Source organism: Falco rusticolus, chromosome 3, assembly GCF_015220075.1.
Source record: "Falco rusticolus isolate bFalRus1 chromosome 3, bFalRus1.pri, whole genome shotgun sequence".
Taxonomy (NCBI): Eukaryota; Metazoa; Chordata; class Aves; order Falconiformes; family Falconidae; genus Falco; species Falco rusticolus.
The window spans coordinates 116,442,743-116,467,951 of NC_051189.1; the positions used below are offsets into that span (position 1 = coordinate 116,442,743).

At 43.8% G+C, this 25,209-nt stretch overlaps 1 protein-coding gene across 1 annotated transcript; it reads left to right on the forward strand.

The window, feature by feature from the left end:
• The first annotated feature begins 1,163 nt into the window (after positions 1-1,163).
• PTP4A2 (protein tyrosine phosphatase 4A2) lies at positions 1,164-22,847 on the forward strand. Its single transcript, XM_037379495.1, has 6 exons — positions 1,164-1,412; positions 9,693-10,361; positions 11,970-12,062; positions 17,108-17,238; positions 19,119-19,193; positions 20,306-22,847. Exons 2-6 carry the CDS (start codon positions 10,266-10,268, stop codon positions 20,412-20,414), a joined length of 504 nt encoding a protein of 167 aa, XP_037235392.1. The 5' UTR covers positions 1,164-1,412; positions 9,693-10,265; the 3' UTR covers positions 20,415-22,847.
• The last annotated feature ends 2,362 nt before the right edge of the window (positions 22,848-25,209 follow it).

Here is a 25,209-nt window from a genome sequence, read left to right on the forward strand (position 1 = left end):
TCCATCAGCAGGGCAGCTTTTTGGGGAGAAAACATCACTCCGTGCTCAGGAAAGCCTTGCCTTGGCCCAGCTGAGGGGGTCTCCGTGCCGGCTCCACGTGGCATTTTGTCGGCCTGCCTCTGCTGGGTGGTGTTGGTTCCCCAAGCACGGTCGCACCCTTGCCGAGACAGGCGATGCTGGGAGGGGCCCGGGGCTGGCACCTTGGGTGGCCCAAGGCCACGCAGTCGGGCCAGTCTTCGGCCAAGCGTGGGGCTTCCAACGGGCCAGCATCCTGCCACCACCACACTGAGTCACCGTGTCCGCTGCTCCACCCCGGAGCAGGGAACCGGATCAATAGGGCATTCACGTAGTTCGGCCCCGAGGGCCCGCTCCCCCTGCGCTCTCAGCCGTGCCGGGGCTGTAAACGCCGGTGCTTCCCCCAGGGCTCCTTCCCCCGGGACGCTCGGCCGCCAGCCCGTGTCCGCCGGTGCGGGCAGGGGAAGCGGAAGCCGTGGGAAGCGCCGGGCGGGCCGAACCACTGAGCGAGGCGGGGGGGGGGGGGAAGGGGGAAGCGGCCTGTACCACTGCTGCTGTGCACTGGCGGGGAGGGGGGATGTGGTGGGTTGCTGCCGTGGAAGGGTCCGCGCGCACGTGCGGCCGGAGGGCTGGTCCAAGTGCCCTGGAGCGGCGAGGGGGGACCGGGGTGTACCAAGATGGCTGGGGACAGTAGGGCGGCGCGGTTCGCTTCGTGCCGCGGTCGCAGCCGGGGGCGGGCAAGTGGGGCAGGGCGAGCCGCCCCCGGGTTCTTGGGCCGTATTAGGAAGGGCCATACCAATGCCCAAGGGGGGAAAGAGGGCTATACCAATGCTGCCTCCCTCGCGGGGGTGCGTGGGGATGTCGAAGGCCTGTTTCAACAGCGCCGGGATGGAGGAAGCCGTTCCCCGCAGCGCGGTGAGGACCCGGCTGCTCGCACGGCAAGCCGCGGCAGTGCGGAGCGAGGCCGCCCCAACGCTTCTCACGCCGCGGTCGGCATACCCCCAGCACCCCCGCTGCTCTGCGGGTGGACACGCCCGGCGCGTTAAAGCGGAGCGGGGGGAGGGGGGGCGGACCGTACCAATGCCGGATGTGGGTGTGAGGCGGGCCGTGCCAATCAGCTGCAGGCGGGCCGTACCACGGGGCGCGGGCGGGGAGGGAGCGGCCTGTGGGCGAGGAGCCGTCTGGCGGCGCGCGGGCTCTCGGCTCTCTCCGCGCGGCCGGGCCGGACCGGGTCGAGCGCAGCCCCAGCCCCGTCACGGGCCCCGCCGCCGCCGGGCCGGGCCCGCCGCCGCCGCCGCGCCCCCTCCCGCTCCTTCCCGTTCCTTCCCGTCCCCCGGCCCGGTGTGTGGGAGGCGCCGGGCCCGCTCGGAAGAACGCCGACGCACTCAATGCCCAGGGTGAGGGGCCGCGGTAGGGAGGAGCAGGGGGGCTTCGGGTGAGGAGGGCCCGCGGGAGGCTGGAGCCCCCGCCCCGGGGCGGGCCCGGGCTCTGGAGGGGGGTACTGGCTTCGGGGCGGCCTGTGGCCCCCCCACCCCGCGGCGGCTTGGGAGGTTTTGAGGGGATCCCTCGGCCTGTGGGGCTGGTCTGGGGGGATCTCCCTGGCCTGGAGAGTCTCCTTCGGCCCTTTGGAGGGATCTTTCGTGCTCTGGGGGTCCCGCCTGGCCTGCGGGTCTGGTTTGGGGGGGTCCTTGTTGTCTTTGGTCTGGGGGGCTGATTCGCGGGGGGGGTGGGGTGGGTATTCCCTGGTCTGGGGGGGGTTCCTGACCTGTGGGGCTCGTTTGAGGAATCCTCCCTGGCCCTGGGGACTCACCTGGTCTGAGAAGCAAGCCTGGGGGCAGCTTGTGAGCCTGGGGGGTCCCTACTCTACTTTGGGGGTGGTTTTGGGGGGGATCCCCCCTGCCCGTGGAGTTGGACCCCTTGACCGGTAAGGCTGGTTTAGGATGGTAGCCCTTACCTGCAGGATTGGGCTGTTTTGTGGCGTGTCCCTTCGCCCTGCATGGCTGGTTTGAGGGGTCCTCCCCTCACCTGTGGGATGGGGGTGACTTACAGCTCCCACCCCCGGGGCTGTATGGCTGGTTTGTGTGAGTCCCGTCCCCCCCCAGCTGTGGGGCTGAGATGAGGGGACCCCAAAGGGATGGTTGAAGGGAGGGAGTCTGGCTTGTACCTGGACTGGGGGGGTGCTGAAGTGGGGGGTCATTGCCTGTAGGGGTGCAACAGGGTAAGGGGACTGCAAAGGGGTTGGTGTGGGTCTCGCTTGTACCTGGTATGGGGGGCATTTGGGGGGGTCTGTTTGAGGAGAGAAGGTGTTACTTATTGTCGTGTGTATCTACGGATGTGGGAAAGAGTTTTGAGAAAAGACGGGAGGGTTGTTTTGTGGGAAGGGGGGCCTGCCTTGTGTTAGGCCTGGGGGTCATTTGTAAAGGGTGAAGAATTTTTCTGGGGTCTGGGCTGGAAGATGGAGGGGGAAGGCTGGGAGCAGTGTTGGGAGGGGGATCTTCCTGGTGCTCGAGGGGGGCATGTGGAGCTGGAAAGGAAGGGTGACCAGGATGTGGTGGTTTTCCTGGGGTTTCAATGGGGGCAGGGTTGTGAATGCTGAGGCCGGGTTGTGTAGATACAGGGCTGCCCTGTGGGATTTGGAGCTGCTGGGGCTGGAAGGGGAGAGCTGATGAAGTCTGGCCTGGCCAGGGCAGTGGCTAAAGGAAGTACTGATGGTGCTGAGTGACCTGCAGGAGGGCCTGGGAGAGGGAGTGGTGTGCTTACTGGGAACGGCTGTGGTTTGCTGCTTCGGGCATGCTTTAGTGGGTGAGGAACCCTGGTTATTGAGAGCGGGAGGTTGGGATTAGGAGCGCAGGCGAGGTTGCAGGTTGGGAGGTGTTACGGTATGGGGATGGTTGTAGAAGTGGCCTCCACTCAGTTGCCGTGATGGTTCCTTGGTGATTAGTCACAATGTGCTTTTTCTCTCGGGGCAGCTGTGTGCTTGTTGGTTTCAGCGTGAGGAGGAGTAAGGCAGAAAGTTGGCTTTTAAAGGCTACTGTATAAATGGAAACTCGCTTTAAACTCCCAAAATGAACCAGTTGGGTTCTGACTCAGAACTGCAGTTAGTATTTAAAGAAGAAAAAAGATAAAACCCACCAGTAGCAGCAGCCAGAAAACTCTATCTTCTTATGACTCAACGTGTAGAAATACTTATATTTAATGAACTCAACTGCTGGAAAGAAAAGATCAGAGTGAAGGTAGGAGTACGTATCTGCATGCATATTGGATTGGATGCACTGCTAGGAGCGTAGGCTGCCTTATATAGGGTCCAGTTGTGATGCTTTTATGTACATCTCTTATAAACATAGATGGTTGACTTCAGGTTAATTACCTGCAAATATCCACCATTCTCTTCCACACAGCAATACTCAGATGTTCTTCCTCTATCAGAGCAGAGCTGAACTGTGATCGAAGGCACTTTCCTTGCTCCTGGACTTTGCCCGGTGTGGAATGCCATGTTAGTTAACTGTTGTGAGGCCTGGGAGGGAGCGTGCTGATGTGTAGCCCTGGAGAGAGCCAGGTGATGCACGGATCGGAAAGGCTCGTTTCTGTCCTCACTTCAAGGATGATCCACAGCTGAATACATAGCTCTTGAGATACTGTAGTGCAAGCAGATAATTTTTGTTAATGGTGTAGGTTGTGTATTTTGGAGGAGAAAACATGTTTTCAGTGATGTACTGAAGGAGCAGAGAGGAGCTCTGTGTTGTCTGTTGTATTTGGATTAGTTTGACAGCTTCTTTGCCTGTTAAAGAGTTGGAAATTTAAACCAGCTCTGTTCAAACATTGAAAAATAGACCTAATGGGTTGAGAATCTGGGCTAGAAGTTACTCTTTGGCACATGTGGATTGCAGTGCTAGATCAGGCTGGCACCTATTTAGGCCAGTATCTGGCTGATGCGTGTCATAAGAGAGTATAAAATACCTTTATAGTGGCTGTTGCCTGGTACCACCTCAGGGCTCATTTTGCTTAATTGTGAAGGGGTAAAGAAGCCTTAAATCTCTTGATGCTTTTTTCAGTTGTAACACTTGAGATGCTGGGTTGCTGTCTCGATGCAGGTCACTGTTACGTGTACCTTTTTTTTTTTTACCCCTTGTTTTTCTCTGTTGTGTACTGAAAAGTTAAATTCTCCTTGGTCTCTTACACTGAAAGTCTAGCTCTGCTTGAAATAATGGACTGTGGATTTTAACAATTGAGACTTTGTGGATGTGCAGTGAAATTTATCAGTAAGCTTCAGTTTCAGTTGTCAGACTGAATTTAACTGCCACAGGAGCATGGAAAAGGAGCCAACTCTCCACTAAGTCATTTTTCCGGCAGAGGTATATGGCAAATTCAAATAAACGAGATGAGTAAGATGCAAGTAATTCAACTCTGTAATTTCACAGAATAATATCCCTGTTGCTGTGTGATTTGAAATTGCTTTTAAGTCCTGCTTGACTTGTTAATGGTTTTTTGGTAGGTTTGGTAGGTTTTTTTGATACCTCATCTTAAAGTGTGAGAATATTTAGTCTGAGCTGTCAGGGGAGCTGATGATCTAGCAGGACTGTGTTTTTTAGAGACCAACAGTTGATCCAGCTTAGACAGCTCAGCATTCTGATTTTTAGGAATGAGTTGTTAGTGTCACGTACCGTGAACTGTTGTCTAAAGTAATTTTTTATTTTCCTTAAATATAATTGTGTGACTTAAACAGGATAATAGCTTAAGTTTCTTAGCAGGGCCTTTTGGTTTTGACTTCAAACACTTTTAGTTACTTTAAACTTTTTGGGCATGGTATGCAAATAACATTGAAATGTGTCTTCTGAAGGGTTTTTAAAAACTAAACGGTGGGTGGGGAAGGTGTTAAAAAAACTCCTGTGTCAGAACAGCATTTTTAACTACGAAGCAGGTTCTAGTTCACAGAAAAGATCTGAAGCATAAAGCCACGCATGCCTATCAGTTCTTTCTGAAAGAGCTAACATGGTGTCTAATCACTGCCTGCTGCCAAGCTCACCAGGACCATGATCTCTGTGTATCGGTGCCTGTGTCGGGTATGGTGGTTTGACCTCACCCCAGATTCTGGGATGGCAGCTAAATTTCTTCTGTGCAGTACTCAATTCTGAGTTTTGCAGCAGGATTGTTCTCTTGCTGAGTAGCCTTGCATGGTATGTTTGGCAATTCTTACTGTTTCCTAATGTGTCACTTTTAAGTTGAGACTTCTTTCATCTGTGCTACTTTTTTTTTTTTTTTTTTTTTTTTTTTTTCTTCTTGCTAAGGCAGATCTCTATCTGCTGCTCTGGGTTTTACGGCCGAGGATGAAGGAGAGTGACTGGGTTAGTGCAAAAGGAAACGAATGAGTCACCCGCAGAACTTGTCAGCAGGCTGGGAGGGAGCTCCGTGGCGGGGGTGGATAGGGTGGAACAGTAAAATTTTTGACCTCACCCCTCTCTAGGCACGTGTCATTCTGAGCAAGCTTCCTTCAGAGAGTGTTCAAGAAATTTTTCCAAGAATGTTAGTTCCAGAGTTTCTTTTCTCTTTACACTAGGAGACTGTATTTTAGAAAAGATGGTTGCTTTGGTTCTTGCTAACATCTGTTTCCACTGTTTTAACACTCGTTTTGGAGGGCTTCGTGAATTTTCACTTGAAAAGCACCTTGTGCTCCAGATGAAATGGGACATTTTGATAGCGTATGGATAGAATGTGGGTCGTGCAATGGGGCAGTGCAGGAAAGGGAAGTGAAATGTGACTTACAGAGTGTCAGGAAAAGCCTGGCTGGACTGGACTGTCGTGTCTATCAGGATGGCAGTTTTTAGGGGATCGAGTTGCGAACCATCAGCATGCTGCAGTGCTGATTTCACGTGTGTAAATGCAAACTGCAAGAATGAGGTTTTATAGAAGAGGAAAAAGAGGGAAGTTCAGCAGCTCGTGACCTGACTTTATTAACCTCAAATGTGGATTCCCACTTACATGAACAAAATTAATTGTGATGGCTTGAAAATACTGACCTTCAAAATACTGAAGTATTCTTTTAATACTGACTGACAAATTAGCAGGCTTTGCTGTGCATCCTGTGCACTGGGTTATTTTGAAAGGTGATCCAAGTGACCTTTCCAAAGGTATCCATGTTTTGCAATCTCTGGAAGCTGCAGCTGTTGCAAGCTGTTTCGCTGTCTCAGTGTAGCTAAGGCAGCACTTTTACCAGTGTGTTTTGAAGGAGATGGTGGAACTAGGAATGATGATATTACTTGTTTTTCATTAGCTGTCTCCCTGAACTTGCATAGGCTCAATACAGAGGAGCGAGCGACTTGCCTTATTGAAGTATCTTAATTTGGGAGTTAATGCAACGACAGATGAGGCAGCTGCTAGAGATGAGTGTTGTAGGTGTGTTGGATTTTTGCTAGAGGTAATCTCAACTGAAGCTGCTGTCAAGTTACTAATTCATTTAGCTGTTCTCTCTTAATCACCCTGATTTATATATTCTAGTTAATACGACTGCCTCTTGCTTATGTTTTAAGCATATTCTTCCACGTTCACAGTATATCGAAAGACATTCTTCTCTTAATTGGCTTCATTAGGCTTTATCAAGCTCTCTTGGCATGTGTGGTTGTGTGAGCGCAAGAGGTAGGAAGCTGAGTGCCGTTAGTTATAACTTTAAATTAGTCCTGTCTGTAGGTGCAGAGACTGCCACAGCTCACTGAACTTGGTTGTATAGGTAGGCATCTTGATTGATGATTATTCCCGGCTAATTAAGTTGAACAACATCAGGAACTGACTCCCAAGCAGATCTAGTGCTTTTCAGATGCATGTGTGGTTATTGCTTGGTGCGTTTGTCCTGCTGTCTCTGCTTTTTTCCCCTCCTCTGGTTCCTGATGCAGCTATTGCACCTCATTCGTAGTGTTGACGTGTCGGAGACTTCTGCTCCCTTTCTGAGGCCAGCCGCATAAAATGTGTTGTAATGTTTGGTTTCTCTCCATGTGCTATCTCACTTTCTAAGTATAAAAAGTTGAAGGTTAATTGGCTGAAAACTTATTTCTTGTCTAAAGTTGTGCACAGAGCTGGTTATTATTTATTGTCAGCAGTTTGATAGCGCTCGGTTCTCTTGGGATTTTGAAGTGCAAATTTGGTTGCTAACATAGGGAGGAAGAAATTTGAAAGTATTTACTTGAGGAGATCAGAAGTTGTAGACAATAGGGTTTTTCCTGGTTTTCATTTTCTTAATTAGAAGTCTGATTTTTCCTTTTAAACTTCAGCTTAACAGCTAGCAGTTGAAAGTCATGGAAGGAAGGGATATGTGTGTTAGTAACCAAAATTTTAAAAATAGGGTTGTGTGCTACGTAAACTTCTTATCCTTCTGGAAATAATTTTTCAGACTTAAATACAGTGCTTTACATTTTTAATCACTCCTTAGCTAATAGCTAATTAAATGCTTCAGTAATATTCCTTTGGGAAAGATAAGATGGTGTCATTCCTGTTCTGCAGAGGAGTTGAGCTACTGAAAGTGGCTTGGCCAAGGTCAGAGCAGGAGCAGCTGCAGATCTGAGAGTAGGACTTGAGTTGGTGACTTTTCCCTGCCATATTTAATTTACTGGAACATGTCATCTCCATGTGTCCTTTCCTAATGATTTGGTAAATGTTTTGTAAAAAAGACTTTTAAAATAATTGAATTGAAATTCCCTCTTTGATTTGCTTGAGGGAGGAGAAGTGTAACCATAATGACCTGATTTGATACAACTCAGAGTGCACATAGCACTGGATGAGGCTCTTCCAACCAAATTATTGGTGCTGAAAAGAAAAATGTTTAAAAGGATTTGTTTAAATATGACACAATAGCTCTTCCCCTCACGACAGTGTACTTTGTAAAGCTGTAAGCCTCTGATTCTCTGGATCCAAGTTTTGATCTCTTATGCCAAGATCTGTTGACCACTTTTTTATTTAAATGACCTAGTTAGGCCCTCAGAAGTTAGTTTTGAAACTGTTCCTGTAATGTAAGTCTGCAGATCACTCTCCAGGATGTCAGATGACTGGAGTGTGTGTTCAAATGGGGGAAAAACAGGCTAGTGTTTGCCTGAAAAAAGGCTTTCTTGCATAGAGTTTTACAGGTGTTGGACACATGTGGCTGCTGTAACTCTAGTCATTCTGTTCCTGGTACATGATAGCTGTAGCAGACTGTAATACATTTTAAAAAATCCTTTGCTTTGAGATTCTGTACTATGTACGAGAGAGTTATGACAAATGTGCAAGAATTGACAAGTCTAAGGACTTGAGTATGATGTGTTTAGATGGGACTCTTCCATCTGGGGTGAGACTTAATCCTGTAGTCATTACACTGATAAAATATTCCAGGTTTCATTTTTGAAATTTGTATTTCAGTCACTCAGAGTAAAAATTGCGTTAGGGTCGGGGGAGGTTATTGAAAACATCTTTGTTCTTGCCTCTGGCAACCTAATTAATGTATTTTTTTGGCATTGAAAGCTGTTCTTTAAGGAAATAATTGCTGTTCTTTGGGTGATTTTTGACTTCATGTCAGTGAAAAAGGTAATTTTATAGTACTTAATTTGACTATTTTACAGTGAGGATCTCATTAAAATGTTGAGCGCACCAGACATTTGGGGTGTGAACTTCCATGCATGTGTGTTTTTCACTAATTGTATTCACTTGAGTGTGCCATGCTGACCTTTCTGCTTGAGTTGCAGGTTTGTGACTTCTGGCTGCTAGTTTGGATTTTATTCAACTGATTTGAAACTTTTTCCTTAAAAAAAAAAGTGTTAGTAGCGATTCTTTGGCTTCACGCAGTTTAAATGCAGTGAAAAGCTGTGTTGCGTATTTAGTATTTCAGCCTTAAATGAGTTGAGCTAGTTTAGGTTAGCTCCATTTTCATTCCCCTAAAGTTTATAGTAGAATTACATCGTTCCATCTTTTATTGCTGTTGCTGAAACAACCGTATTTTGAATGCTGTGTGTTAGGGCTGGAAACTGCTGCTGTCTTAGTGCCGTGGTCTGTAAATAGAGATAAGACAGAGGATAACTAAAAGCTATTACTGCTAAATGACCATTTGGTTGCTTTTGAAATGACTGATTTTTGGAGGCTATCGCCCTGCGACTGTTGGGAGTTTGGTGATACAACAGGGTTGGTGAAATTTATCTGCTGGTGAAAGCTTGGCTATATAGCCATTCAGTTATACTCTTATTTCTGCTTGTACTGCCTATTTTGTTCAGAAAATAAAGCCATGCCAACAATATTTTGTACATATTTGAGCTTAAGCCAAACAGGTATGACTGTACCAACAGCCGTTTTCAAGCATGTCCTTAGCTTTGTGCTCTTTTCTTCTCTTCTAGGGCACCTGGGTGGGAGGGAGGGGCTGCAGTGAGCACAGAAAGGTTTCCTTGTTCTCCGTTCCGGTGCCTGGCTGCCAGGAGCAGCGTTTACCAGAAGTGCCTTGTCTCTGGGCTAGAGCATACTTTGTGCCAAAAGAATATTTGGCATTACAACAATCGGGAGTCCAGTGAAGGTTGATTTTTGTTTAAAAACCAAAACAAAACACCACACACACACCCCCCCCCCCCCCCTATAGTCTTACCTAGTTTGAGTTTCTCTGGGAGTGTCAGTACTTGGTGTTTCTGAAAGTAGAAGCAACAAATCCTCTGACGTGATGTTTTTCTTCTCTTTAGGTGTTCTGTTGGAGTATACGTCGCACATTTATGGCGATTCTGAGTGTGAGGGCAGACTTCTGCCAGGCCCAGCACAGCATCCTGGCTGACAAGTGAGCTGAGTGCAGGGGGTTCTACGTGCCATAATTACTTTGCCTTGAAGACTCCAGACACAGCGAACACACTCAAATATATGGGATATCTTCTGCACATTGGAAGCATATTCCTTTTACTGACTCTAGCAAAACTAAGCATCAAGAAAACAAAGTGGAGAGAAAATCTGCCCTTACTTTTTTGCCTCACCAGTGCCTAAATGTAGAACAGGCTGCCTAGTCTTGTGTGTAGTCAGAATTTTTGGAGTCTGAAGGATACCACCTGCAGTAATTGAGGCTGAAGTTGAATTCAAACAGATTCTGAAGCAAACCTGCTTTTCTAGAAGCAAATTCTTTAAGGAACAAACACGTCAAAGCAAGCTCTGATCAATCCCAGGCATTTTAGTGGTCTTTTTAATGTTTTCTGCTGTGAAACGTTTCCAAGGTTATTGATTTTTTTTTTTAATTTTTTTTTGGCCCCTTACACATTTTGTTTGCCATTATGAACCGTCCAGCCCCCGTGGAAATTACTTATGAGAATATGCGTTTCTTGATCACTCACAACCCAACCAATGCAACCCTCAGCAAGTTCATAGAGGTAAGGCAGTCAAATAAAGTATCATCCTTCTTCCCCTGTATGCTCATAGTTTCTGTACGAGTACTGAACAGTCATTCTTCACACCTATTTCTCAATGCTTTGGCTATGTGTTACATGTTTCTTGAAACTTAAGGTATTTTATCTTTAATATATTGTTTACATTCTCTTGACAGTATGAGAAGAGAATCCACATTTTCCAAAGTCCTGCATTTCTTTAATTGCAAGAGGCTGGATGAGCTTCCATTTTAGAATATAAACACGCACCCGTGCTGTTCTTGTCCTGGTTTCTGAAGGACTGCTTGTTCTGTGATTCTAAACTATTTTTCATTAAGTAATGCAGTGCTTCTAATACATTGATCTATTGCTCATCTTTTGGCTTTTAAAGAAGTGGTTAACTGAGTTGTGACTGATTTCTGACCTTTCTTCTACCTTGGAGTAGGATTAAGTGCAGTGCTTAACGCATCCTGTCAACTAAACCATCAATTTTATCAAACAGCCCTACCAATCCCAGGATTGTCAGAGATTTTAGGTGTCAGAATTCATTTGTGAAAAATGACATCCGCCTGGGTCAAACTAGGGGAAATCTCAGTTATGATGGGCAGTGGATCACTCTGTTGCTGAAACACCAAGACCTTAAATACAGCAAAACCTTAATATTAAAGTGTTTTTTTTAAAAGTAACAGGTGGTATCATCAGAGAAGCGTAGTAGTACAGTGTATGTCTGCATTCTAGTTTGCTCCAAAACTGCTGTATCTTTGTGCATTTCTATCTAGAGGACTTTCATCTTGTGTATGCAGGTCCTTTTCATTCCAAAGAGATCCTGTCATCCCATACTGATGTCTGACTGGCTATTAACAGACTTCCATCACTTAGCAGTGTGCTCGTCACCATGAATCCACTCAGATATTAGTGGTTAATTCTGTCTGAAAGCCACATTCTTTTGGTCTTTATATATATATAAAAATAGAAATTATTTTCCCCATTATTGTGGATTGTCTTCTCTTTCAGGAGTTTTGGACTCTGGAATAGATGTTATTGCTAATTGTTAGAAGTTATAGTGATTCAGTCCAAACATGAGAGGAAATTCTGCTTGCTGTATGAACCTTCAAAGTCAACTGGAACAGCTTTTGTTTGATCTTCTGATTATTTATCTAGCACAATGTGCTACTTAATAGTGCATTACAAGGAAGCTAGAATATGGTGGTGTGTGTGTTCTCTTCCTCCCTGCCTCAAAATGTCAACACTGGCTGAAGCAAACAGTTCCAGGCTTTCTATTTAAAGAGAAGAGGAAGCTGCTTGGAGAATATAAGCCTATTTTAATTTTACTCTTATATATGCAATTTTTTTCCACCTTGACATTTCCCTAGAGAAGAAGAAATCAGAGGTGTTTCACATTGATTCTTGCCATTTGTAACCCTTGTCCTAATGCAGGCCACAAACCCCCTTTCTGTGTGGGCCCTTGCCCCTTCATTGTGTAGTCACCTTGGAGCTGTGCAATAGTCGCGACACCACTGACTCTGTGTAAAATGTTTAGTTTTGTAGCTGCTGAGAAAGTTCTTTAATTCTTCCCACTGTTGGTGTGCTCACATGTTTTCCTTTCTTTCAAAGGAGCTGAAGAAGTACGGAGTGACAACCTTGGTGCGAGTTTGCGATGCTACTTATGATCAAGCTCCTATCGAAAAAGAAGGAATCCAGGTTCTAGTGAGTTGCCTTTAAAACTGTCTAAAAACGAAAAATGACATGTCTAGAAGTAGTGGGGTTGGCCTTCATGCTTTGGGTGACAGTTTATGACTGTGTCAGCTTGGCCAAAAGAATGTGATCCCCAGCATTGGCTAAAGCCGCTTTTGAGAAACTCCCTGTACTTCTATGAAAGATACTTGCTGATTCATTACTATTGCCTGAGCGCTTTAGTTGGAATAGAATTGTCTGTTCCTGGATTCCTGGATTTGTTGAGATCCTTTGATTGCCTTTTAGTGCCTAGTTCGATACTACTCCAGTATTCAGCCTTACGGTTCACGCATCTCGGTTTGGTCCTTTTCTCTCAAGAACAGCACTTCTTGGCTTTATTGTTGACCTTCTCAGGATGCAGATAAAACTCCCTTCTCTCACTCTTTCAAAAAGTGCCACCTCTTGAGACTCTAGCTGACATGTTGATAGAGGCGTCCATGGAGTGGCTGTAGCAGGGTATTGATCGATAGCCTCATCACTGCCTACCTCTAAATGGAGCCTGGCTGCTGGTGGCTTCCCTGTTCAGCAGGTGGAATTTCTTTAACTGCTACTCATAGTTAACATTATGCAACGGCTGTCTGACTGCATCGTCTAGTATTGCTTGGTGTTTTAGTGGAGGTTTTTTTAATAGGTGTGTGCTCATACTAAGCTTGCAGGCAGTATTTTTCCAGGCAATACTTCTAAATTATTATAGTGTGTCAGATATAATCAGTTTATTTTACTGGAGTGAGTAATACTCCGTTGTGAGGCCAGAAATTGCATCTTACCTTCTTGTTGCAGGTAGTCAGTCTTCTATTGCCTCTTGATTTTTATGGCTCAGTCAGAGGAAAACTTCTGCAGTTTTCCATTAGGAGAAAAAACTTGTATCCTGGCATATCTGTGAAAACTCCACGTACAGGTCAGTCAGGTTTCTTGGCTTCTGGCCCTAGTAAGCATTTACTCCAGTTCCAGGCAGCCACGTGTGCCTCAGTGTTGTTGGAAAAAGGAGTTACAGGGCTACCAGTGCTCCTAGGGCTGTGCTGTGGAATAGCATTTTGTTCAATCTAGAGCTGTCTTGGGCTTGGACATGACAGTGCTTCCACTGCGAAACCTCTAGTTGTGATACTCCTAAGGCTGCCAGAGACTGGAAGGATTAAACTTCTGGTGTAGAAGCCCTCAGAGCCCTGGCTTAAGCCGGGGCTTAAGAGTATTTCTGTGTTCCTGTGCCAAAGCAGAGATCAGAGTTCTTCCTAGAAGATTTAGGAGAGTTTTGTAGGTGTCCAGCTCTGCCAGGGTGGCTGCCTGGTGAGGCTGGCTGACCTTGGCTCCCGCAGCCATGAGCGAAATCCACCTTCCCCCTGCCCATGGCCGGGGCCCCCAGGGCAGCTGCAGGAGCTGTGAAGTTCTCTGTGCTCTGGAGCCTGCGCTTCTGAAATAGTTTGGGGATTTTGGTTCTCAAGAAGTTCTAAGAAGTTAGTGTTGGCCTGGTTTGAACTGAAAGCAGTTTTTTTGAGGAAGCTTTTCTGAAAACTGGAAATGGTGTTTCTGCCAGCTTTGCTGAGCACTGTTCTGTTGGAGAGCCTTTCACTTTGAGTAACACATGCGAGAGAGCCTTGTGTCTGTACACATTTGCCTCAGCTAACAAGCCTCTCCGCATTTGGTATGTACCAGCTCTTAGTATTCCACTGCTGCTGCAGAAAAAAACCAGGAGGGAGCATAAATCCACCAGGCATCTGTTAAGGGTAACAGAAAGCAGGAGGTGACAGGGAAGGCTTGCTGCTAATGTTATCACTGATCCTGATGATCCCAGTCATGAGGTTGTCTTAGTAATTTACTATATTGCAATAGTGTTTTGCTATTTGAGATAAGCTTAACCAGTTACCGACACGACCACCTCCTGTATAGCTTTTCCTTCTATGAATGCGTTGTTTTTTCAAAGCAGAGTCCTGTTGCTGTTCAGAAATGGTATTGAATTACCAGCTGGCTGAGAAAATAACGCGTCACTATTTCAAGCTAATATTTGCTTGCAAAAATAACATTAAGATTAAAAACACAGCCTGAGAGAGATTAGTGTCTATTTAAAAGCTGTTGAGGTCAAAAGCTTAGTGAAACCCCTGAAAATGAGAGCACTTCAGCAAAGCCTGCTCTCATGCTGTGATACAGGATCATGTACTGGCAAGATGGGTAGAATGTGGCAGCTACAGAGTTGCTTTGGCAGATGGCATAGTGAGAAAGCAGAGAATTAGATGTTCTGTGTTTGAAGTAGTACTATTGCATGCGCATGTTTATCAACAGAGATTAAATCCAGGAGACAGGAGGTGGGGACAGATTTAGTTTCTGTGGGCTTCTGCAGTTCTTGCAGTTATGTTCATGTGTAAGGTATTGTAACACAGAAATGTTCCATCAGAAAAACTGGTAGGGGTTTTTTTCTGGAAGTTTTTTTGCACTGGCTGGCAACCAAGGAGGCTGCGGTAGTTTTGTTCATCTTTAGGATCTAAGATGTGTTTCATTGTTCTCCTTCTGTCAGTCCTTCGTTTACTGTTCATCCCTGGATCAGACTTTCTTTACGCTCTGTGCCCTCCAGAGTGGCCACCCCCTGAATGCTTAGCAAGCTGTTGGGATTTGCCTGTGTTAGAGATGTCACTTCATTGTCACCTGGTATTTACTGTAGCACTGTGGGTTTTGGTGTTGAAGGTGGGAAGATTCTGTGCTTGTGGCTGCGATCTCATCCTGCACAGATGCAGGCAGTGCTGGGAGCGTTTTGCTGCTGTAATTCAGTGTGAGTTGCCCATGGGTTTTGAAGAAAGGGTTCTTTGTCACCTTAGAGTCCTGTTACTGCTTCTTGGTCATCTCAGTTCTGCATTGCCAATGCTGCAGTCAGACAAACCCAGAGCTGTTCTGCTGAGCAAGGCTACTCCAGACAAAGGGTAAATAAGAATAACCCTTTCATGCCTGTCACCCTTCCCAGCTACTGCAGGGTGGCACAAAAGAGCTGTATTTTCTGTTTGTGCAATTTCAGTGCACCATCCTGGTTATTAATGACTGTTTTGCCTGTGGAGCTTAGCAATTTGTTTTCTGTCCTGTCTGACAGGAATTCAGAGGTGATGCTGGCAGAACTCAGGAAAAAAAAAAATACAAACCTGCTGTAATTACTCCTCTAGTCCCAGAATTATTCTTGTTCCTTATTCTGGGCAGTGCCCTGTGCAGCAATGTTTTATCAGTGCTAATTTAACGTCAGTGGTGCACCATTCCCCAGAAGGTGATGCTTTGTGGGGAAATGATGATTGTGATTAATTTAGGCCAGCACAAGAGTTGTGTGGACATGATGGTTAACATGTAAGCTAAAGCAATGTAGTAAGCTCATGTACTTGATCTGAAGGAAAGGATTTAATCTAAAACTAGGACACAGAACTGACATGTAAATCCTGTTCTTTGCAAGGCAGTTTCAAAAGAAAGCATCTTGGAATGGGTAATGCCTCTGCTCTTGGCAGCCTATACATCTCTTCCTGGGATGGCGGATGACACTAGGCCTAAAATAATACAGCTTGCAGTGTGTGATTGAGTGGAAAATCTCGTAAAAGCCTTTTATTAGAAAGAACAAGTTTTACTTTATGATCTTGTTTCTGTAGCCTTTTATTTTGCTGCATTGTCCCAGATTTTTTTAATTTCCCATTTGCTTGAAAAAAAAGTTCTCTGTACTCTTCAGACTTTGCCTATCTTTCTGAATTAATTACATGTAAAGTTATTTCAGTAACTTAAAGCTTTTTGGTTTTCTAGTTCTGAGACACAGATTTCTACTTTGCAGCTTTTTTAAGTGCCAGTATAAAGATGCTCTTCGGCTGAGGTCTGTGCTAAGCAGTGCTTGCTCTTCAGGAAGTATTAGGGTAGCAATAAGTGCATTCAAAACTAAAAATCTGACCTTTTTTTTTTTTTACTTTTGCTTGTGCTTGTTCAGAGTTTCTGTGTGCTTCTTTCATATGACTTCATGTTAACCTGTTCTCTAGATAATACATGAAAGTCTCGTTTCTAGCCAATGAGGGAAGAAGAGAGCTCCTTTCAAAGCAATTTCCCTACTGTTTGGAGAGGTTCTTGAATAATATGAGGCTCTTGCTATGAGCCTCTCTTGAAAAATGCCAGTTGTCTAATTAAAAGCGCTAAATAACTACTAAGTATTACGTTTTCCGTTGCAGCTAAGAGTGCTTTTCTACAGCACTCCCTGTGTCTGAGAAGGTTATAAAGCATGTGATGATGTGCTGGGTCCTGAAATGTAGGACATGGAGTACTCCACTTAGCACATGTTCCAGGAGAGAGCTGTGACCTCGGGAAAATGGGAAGCTTCTGACATATAATTTTGATTGATGGCCATTTGATGATATTAAATGTGGCTTCAGTAGTTTAAATGCTGGATACTCACTTTAATAGGCAGAAATGTGAAACGCTGCTTAGCTGTTGACTTTGCATTTGTTGAAGCACTCTTTTTGCTTGTTTTGTTGGGTTTTTTTGTCTTGAAAATACCCGGGTAGTTTTAACTGTCTTGCTTATTGGATTCATGGCAAGCTGATCCATTTGAGTTGTTATGAAATACCTTCGCCTCTGATCCCCTTGAATTGTTATGAAGTACCTTCTTTGTGCAGTCTGAAGTACAAATAGCATTTTCAAAAGTTGACACAACCATAGGCGAAAGTCTACAGAGTTCTCATCTTTCAAATGTTTATTTGAAATGTCTATTGATTTTTACATATTTTTAATAAGAGATTTCAAAGGCAGCTATTTTTCTAAGAATTCTATACTACAAAGGACTTAGTGCAGAATTTTATTGCAATGTTATTGAAAAGTGCAATTAAATGGTTGTTAAATGTTGTGTTGCATTATGATATTGATCTGCAAACTTCCGCACAACCAGAAAAATACTCATGGAACTGTTCGTGTAATATATACTTCTTGCTAAATGCAATATTTTCCTCCTCGCAATCATGGTTACCTCGCTGTTGATTATAGATTGAAATCCATACAGCTAATGCAGTTTTCTTACTTCAAAGGACTGGCCATTTGATGATGGAGCACCACCCCCGAATCAGATAGTTGATGACTGGCTAAACCTGTTGAAAACCAAATTTCGTGAAGAGCCTGGATGCTGTGTCGCTGTTCACTGTGTTGCAGGGTTGGGAAGGTTAGTATTCAGTTAGTTTATTTGTTTGGGAGGTACGTCATGGAAGGTGTTAAGTAAATGCCAATTTCTCTGTTTTCTCCCAAATAATGCTTTAAAGTAGCAGCATCAAGTTTGTGTCCTTAAAGCAAGAGAGACTTATTGCAGCTTAAAAATAAGTAATTTCATAACGCTGATCAAGGATGAGAGGAAAAACTTGGAGAGATTGTTGAGAATACTTCTGTCAGTCATGAGCAACAGGAGCAGTTAGAAATGCTATTAATTTGAAAGTATGTGTCTTTCTGCTAAAACAACATCATCTCTTGTGCTTCTTGACAAATGTGCTATACATCTATAGAACAATTGTTGTGTTTTTTTTAATTCCCTCCTGTTTGCAACTGATATACTATTAAGCATGTGGTAATAAAAAAAAGCATTTAGAAAAACTGGTTCAATTACTTTCTTACTCTGAAGTGGCTTTGCTTTAGTTTCAAGAAGTTAGGCTTGTATTTCTTGCTCACATGCAGACATGTTTCTTTCCTCACCACTCAAAATAAAACTTCCTTCTTTGGGAAGAACTTCCTTTCAAGATGAAATTTATATATATATATAGACTGATTCAGAAAAGCTAAATGCTACATTTGTGTTCTCAAATGTAATCTCAGAGTGTTGTGTTTATCCTGTGAGCTAGGAGGAAATGGAGCTTAAATGTTAGTATTCTTACAGTAACCATGGGACTGTTAATATTTAAGGATATGAATGCATGGGCAAGAAAGGTGGCTTAAAGAAGTCAAGTATGTGCAGGGCTGGAGCGTGTCTAGTTCTTAAATTTCCACCTGTAGAGAAGATGATGGGGGAGATAGAGGTAGGGGGAGAAATGGCCAATATTTAAAGACAGAAGAGACAACCCCCCAGGCAATTAACATTTGTTTATCCATTTCTGCTCTATTTTTATCTGAGGAGCATCATTAAGGAGGTGGCCATGTGTAACTCAAGTGATTTTTTTTCAGCTCCTGTTTCTTGCATAATATCAGGCTTCAATCTGGAAAACTGTCCACTTGTAGTAGGGAATTGAACTTCAACTATAGTAAAAAGTGCTTTTTTTAATGTTATGTTGAAGTGGCTTTTGAAGTTTTGAATTGTTTCCTTTGGAAAGTGACTAATTCTGTTTATGCAGGTGCGGCATGGCAGCGATAGTGACAGTTGTTTCTCCTGAACTATGTTTTTGTTTAGCCAGGAGTGTAAGTTTTCCAATTGCTAGCACCTGTTTAATCCTTCACTACTCTGCTGTCAGAGGTGCCTGTTGCAACTGTGTGTTTAGTGGGGTGAACATCGATCCAGGAGAAAGTCATTGTGTGCTGTGATTTCTGCTTGTTTGAAAAGCCAGCTCTTTACACTTAAGAGATTTCCAAAATGTAGACCCCAAAATAGACAGTTTTACTCTGTCCCTGGAACGCCCAGTTCCATGTACAGCATATACGTTAAAAAACCCCCACCCAAACTATGTAAGTCATCTGTTCAGTGCTTCATAATCTGTCTCACGTACTGCTAAATCTACAGTGTCGTAAGAAGCAAAATGCATGCGAGAGGTATTACACACTTGTTTTAGCAAAGTGGAAAATTAGGTTATCGTGAAATGAGAAAGCGTAAAAATCTAGAATTATTGTTTCATGCCCTAAACACTAAGGAGCTATTGAGTTTTATTTGTGTGTGTGTGTGCTGGAAGCAGAGCTGTCTGCTAAAAGAAATTTTACATTAGGTACTCAGCAGGCAAATGTCTTTCTGTAGATGATACTTAAAGAGAAAATACTTACGCTATCTGTTTATAGATTAATCAGATGTATTTTGAGAGGTTCAATATATTGTTTCTCTAGATCTTCCTTAAATATTGATTTCTCCTTTAGGGCTCCTGTACTGGTTGCACTTGCTCTCATTGAATGTGGAATGAAGTATGAAGATGCAGTTCAGTTTATAAGGCAGTAAGTTAAACTTCCCCATTCTCAAGAAATCTTTACACTGTATTTGAACAGCATGCATCTTCGGCAGAGTTTGTTGGATTTCTGACTTCTTTTCTAACAGCTGTATCCTGACAATAACGGGCATGACTTTGACATTAATGCTGAGGCTTGTGCCCTTTCCAGTGTTTAGAGATGAGGATTAAAAGGTGATTTCTCTCCTTTTTGTTAAAAAATCAGGGCTTATATATTAAGCCATTGACCTAATATGCAAAGATTTTGAACTTGGGAGTAAAAAAATCTCTAGGCCAGGGCTGTAAAAATCATGGATGAATTGAATGTGAACTAATTGCTCTTAATTAAAAATAAAAAATAGAAAGTTTCTAGTGAGGTTGTGCCAGCAAGTAGGTGAGCACCAGCATTCCTGCAGGTGTTGTGGGTGAGAGTGTTATCCACCCAGGAAATGTCAGCAACCACCCTGTCTGGAAAATAACAAAACTGGTGAAGGATGAGACTGCAGAGCTCTGTTGGTTTAGTGATAACATCAGATCTTGAAATGAAGCCCAGCAGGTAAGATTTATGTTGAATGAGTTCTGCCAAAAGAGCAATTCATCCCCTTATGGATTCCCAGGGTCTTCAGTTATCTTTGTGAACTGTATTGCTGTCAACAGATTTTTCTGAATTTTTCCTTTCTTAAATTCAGTTTTTCTCTTCCTGGGTACGGAACCTTTTATACTGGGAAAGTCTTTTTAGAGAACCCCTTACATATTTTTAACTAAATGTCATGATCTGTCTTAGCTAATACAGTAAGTAACATAGGCATCTGCAAGGACAGGGTGACCTTGATGTTGGTCGGTAACTACTGCTGGCGATGGACAGAAACTCTCCCAATCCAAGAAAATATGCTGAAAGCTGCTAACTGGATTTTGATTTTAGTATCAGCATGTAGGTGATGAACTGCTAATGCTGGCCTGGTTTTTCCTTCCTCAGAGTGTCAATGGATCAGAACCAAACCAAAATGCTGTTTTGTAGATCCAGAAAAGCTTTGAAATGAGGACTAAGCTGCCTCAGAATGTATATGGTGATTGAAGCAGTACTTTTTCCATTGATATTAGCCTTCATTCTCTTTGTTTTAGGAAAAGGAGGGGAGCTTTCAATTCCAAACAGCTGCTTTACCTTGAGAAATACCGACCTAAGATGCGATTACGCTTCAAAGATGCCAACGGTCACTGCTGTGTTCAATAAAAAAAAAAAAAAAAATCTCAAACGAAGGCAGAAGTTAGCTTGGCTGTTTTCTGGACTCTTGGCACCTGGAAATGTGAATCTGGAATCAAACTACGTCATCAAATTAGTGGTGGAGTCAGTGCTCCTCAACCTCTGTCCTAATGGTGGTGATGATTGAAAAAAATAAAAAATAAAAAAAAAATTGAGAAACATTTCAGTGAAGGATTGTTTTCTCCTTAAGCTGCAGTTTGAACATCTGCAAGGAGAAAATCAGTTTCTGAACCTTCTGTATTTTTAACTTTTTAAGAAAAGAAATAAAGTAAATTTTATGTCTAAGGAAAACCAGCAGAGCACTGGCTTGTGCAAAACCTATTTTCTTGATTTGAGGAAAGTACCCCACAGTTAGGGCCTGATACATTAATTCCTATGGGACTCTTTTAAATGGAGTTGCCTTTTTTTTTTTTTTTTTTCTTCCTTCTTTTTTTTAAACCTTGCTGAGACCTGGCAGAGGGACATAAGGAGGAGCCTTTGTTGCTGTATGGGAGCAGTCTGACAGCCTTAAGCCCAGCCTGGGCACAGTCTAGAGATTTGGTGATGTCTGTGTTGTATGTCTATGTGGTGTTCAGACTCTGCAAGTGTGGAAAAAACTTCCTGCTGGGCTTTAACAGAAAACTCACTGCCTAATATCTTCGGTGAATCTGCTAAAGGCCTTTTCCGGTTGGTAGGAGATGGTGCTTTTAACTGTGTGAGTGCGTGCGTGTATGCACATGTGTGTGATTTTGTGTGTGTGTGAGTCTTATTTTTCCAAAGAATTTGGCTGAAATGTTAATTGTCTTTCTGTTGCTAGATAGAAAATCTGTCCCGGCAGAAGACTGATGTTCAAAAGTGTCCTAGGTGAGCAAGGGGCAATTCAGACAAGGACTTTAATTTATCTGTCATAAGGAAGAAGAAAAGGCTTTTTGCTGCTGTCCAGATTGTCTGCCTTGCCGAACACAGTCAATCAGGATTTGGGCGGGGGGAGGGTCTCATTTGTATCATATAGGAGGTAAAGATGGTACACACACAGAAATGCGGTCCATGAATAAATGTCTAGTGTGGGTATTTTCCCAGACTAGCCCTCATGTACAGTTCAGTTTAACCACTGATTGCCTTGTTATTTTTTTATTCGGCTTTTTTTGGAGGGAGAATCTCTAGTTACACACCAACATGCCTACCGTGTATTCACCATTGGCAGACCGTAAATATGCTGGTTTTTGGAGTGTGCACTTGCACCACGTTCTCTCTGAAGGGCCATTGGTGTTGTCTGTGAATTAATAAAGTCATTTTTACAGCCTCTAATAAGCAGTTTCAGCCAGGCTACTTCTACCAAACACCCGTTAACTTAGTGCCCTGCCCCAGTAGTGACCTCGTGCTTTCAACTTGACGTTATGTCTGTAATATTCAGCCACTGAAGGCTTTGAATACAGGTTTAGGGTCATACTCTCCTGTGATCTTTTGCTGTGGAGCACCAAAGGCTTTTGTTGGTCCGTGCCTGTAGGAGGTGTGGACTGGTACCCATCTTTTACCGATACCTCAGCTGCTGGCGATGGGAACTGCCTTCACAGGATTTCTTCCTGTTCCAGACTTCTGCTTTTAGTCTGCCGCTTAACTGCGCAAACATTTTCAGAACACAGGTAATGGGCTTTTAGTATTCGATTCCTGGAAGGGATTTATAAATATAAGCAAAAAATAATTGTACTTGTTGAGCCCCTCACTTTACAGATACGCCAGCAGACCCGTTTGAGGTCCGTGGCTAGAAAACGCGGCGCTCCACAAAACTCGGTCTGTACCCTGACTCAAACTGTATTATTGTACTGAGTTCCTTCCTCCCTTTAAGATGTGTAACGTTTCTGATTTCTTTAATAGATAAAGGAGACGTGAAAGTGTTTGTGATGTCAATGCCTACATTAGGGAAATAACGTATCTGGTAATGTTTGAGTCCATGTGGAAGGTAGATGATGCTGCAATTACCTAATTCTGGCCTTTACCTTCCCCTTGCAAACTAGAAGCCTAATGTTTTAACTGTTTCTGCAAATTAAAATGGATGTTCTTTGTAAAATTAAATACTGGTAGTTAAAGCTGATTTGACAAATGGTGGAAGTCAGATTGGAGGGGAAGTTGTTAAGCTGGATTAAAAACCAAACCCCAAGCCCTTCTGAAGAACAATAAAAAAAAATGTACATGCTATATGTATAACTTTGCATTCTTCCCCCTACTTTTACTCTGATTTATAATGTACTAATTATCATATACTATGACTCTGCAGCCTTAATTGAGGAAAAAGAGTGAAAAGTGCAGACTGTCATATGGTGTGGACACAGACGGGGGGAGTGTAATGGTGACCGATGTCCAGTAGGCACAATACTTGGTTCAGCACTTGAACGTGGTGCAATAAAGTTCTTGCAGTAAAATGTCTTCCCTCTGGCTCTTGATGAATTTATTGCAGCTCATTAATGTTAAATGCTCTTTCATCTGATTTGTAAAGGCCTTCGGACAAGTTTGTCCGTGCCCCTTGTATTACTGATCACTGTTGGGTACTCCATGGCTTGGATTTGCTGGTGGGAAAGGCTGTTCTCCCTTTGAGAAGAGGGAATAGTGCTGGAGACAGGAACAGTTCTCTTCCTTTCAAATTACCTGTTTTAAAAGAGGTAAACTTACCTTTAAACTAACAAAACAACACCCCCCAGGCCAAATGACAGCTCTGAACTTTCCCAAGAGCTGTCAAAGATCTGTTGCAAAATGCTGTTGTGCCCTGAACAAGACTAGACACCATGCCACCTGGCAGAGCTTGAATGGGGTTATTGTTTTGGGGTAACAATGTGTGAGATTCTAGAATCCTGGATCCCAGTCAGTTCCCCTTCCTCGGAAGTGGAATGCCACTGTGTTGATCTGTGTAATTTATTTAAATAATACTAAGGTGCTGTCTTCTGGGCTTCACAGATAACAATCCAATCAGCTTTGCTTTGCTGCCATCAAAGAAATATATTACTTGCAAATCTGTATCGTGTTTCTAATATTTATCAGATTTTCCCACTAGTGTACTAGAACAAATTTTTAGTCCCTGTTGGCAATGAGATAATAAACCACTTTGACTGTGAGACTGGCAGAAGTAACTGTGAAGTTCCATCTCCTGTTTGTATTTGTATAGGGTTTTGGTTTATGTTTTTTGACACCAAACTCTTGCTTTGCTTGTTTCTCAAAGTTTCTTTTTGGTTGCCACACACGTAAGTGAAATGTCTTGCTAATCAAAGGCTACTCAGTATGAAAAATACCACGTACTTAATTGGAGCTGAGAGATTCCTGTATGAAGTGAGTTATTTCTCTTGTTAATTTATGTTTTCGCTGACATCTAGGTGGCTTCGGATACCGATGCTTTGAACTGGAGACAATACTTAATCACATGCATATTTCTGTCACTTAAGATGCTACTTTTGGAGCAATCAAAAATCGTAAGCGGAGTGGAGTGACTCTGCATGGGGAAAGAAACTGCAGGAATCATGGTTGGCACTTCTATAACAGCGTATGTTAACTGGAAAATTATAAATGGTTTAACTTAGTCTTAACACTTGCAGATAACTTCCTGCGAGGATTTTTAAGGACACGTTTCTTGAGGGAGGGGAAGAATAGCTTCTTGTCAGTAAAGAGATCTTGAAGTAAAATGTGAAGGTTACTATCAAACTTGTTGTCTCTCTAGCTTTGTGTAGTGTCACCGCTCTAGGCTGCGATGTTCACGTGTGTGCTAAAGATGCCAGAGCCTTGGCTCTGCGTTGTGATGTTCTGGAGCCTACATACTCGGGCTAAGGCACTTGGAGCACCCAGTTATTTGCGGCTGAGCTCTACAGTAAGTTACTAAGCTCTGGTAAACGGATTACCGTATTCATCTGTAGATCCTAGAGGCTGGCTTGGCTGAATTTGTGGATGTATAAAGTTGGGGGTATGAGGCAGTCCCTAGACACTTCTATGAAAGCAGAGGTGTTGAGGAATCCTGTCTCCAAAGGGATTTATGTCTGATTAACTGCCAAAGGGACACGAGAGGTAATGCTTTCACAGGTGTATCGGGAACACCTTTCACTTTAGGCTGTCCAAAGGCTGTGTAGACATCATTACCTTGACAGTTCTATGTTATGTATTTTTTGCAAAAGCCAAAACCTTTAGTATGGAGCTAAATCTTAGGACCTTCCCTTGTTCCGCTTGTGTCATCAGAACGTAAATCATCATCGTCGATGAATGAAATGATGTAAGTGAAGTCTTAAATTGTTTTTCACGCTGTATATTTAGCCTAGATCCTGCTACTGGGGGGACAACGTTAAAAAGATGACTAGGTTGTCTCATGAAGTTAGGGACAGAATTCTTGGTTGGTGCAGCTGCAGCACCTGGGCTTCTGCGCTCTGGACCACTGAGCAGATCCTCATGGCAGGGTTGTGCTTGGCACCAGGTAACCGAGTGCTATGGGGGGGCAGCGGTGCGGCTGGCAGGGAGCTTGCCTCTGGAAGGAACAACTGTGGGTGAGATTGAGAAAGCTGCTAGAGAAGCTGCTTGCTTTTGGCAGTGGCTGTGATGATGCTGGCAGGGTAGCTAGAGTTTGAGGTGGCTATGTCTGTGCCCTTTCTTACAGGGCTTAACTCTGTAGATGGAGACTAACGAGGGACACCAGGAGCCAACACCAGAGGAAAATCCCTGATCCAAAGCTGTGGATGGATTAGAAGAGCTGAAGGCGGGGGAAAGAACCAGGTAAGGAATTTCTTCTTTTCTATCCAGCAAGGGAAACCAAAAGCTC

Bases quoted from the DNA above. Each gene is read 5' to 3' on its own strand.
- PTP4A2 (XM_037379495.1), top strand. From the start codon at position 10,266: ATGAACCGTCCAGCCCCCGTGGAAATTACTTATGAGAATATGCGTTTC. The intron at 12,063-17,107 runs GTGAGTTGCCTT...CTTACTTCAAAG, and splicing joins AAGAAGGAATCCAGGTTCTA to GACTGGCCATTTGATGATGG. The intron at 17,239-19,118 runs GTTAGTATTCAG...TTTCTCCTTTAG, and splicing joins TGTGTTGCAGGGTTGGGAAG to GGCTCCTGTACTGGTTGCAC.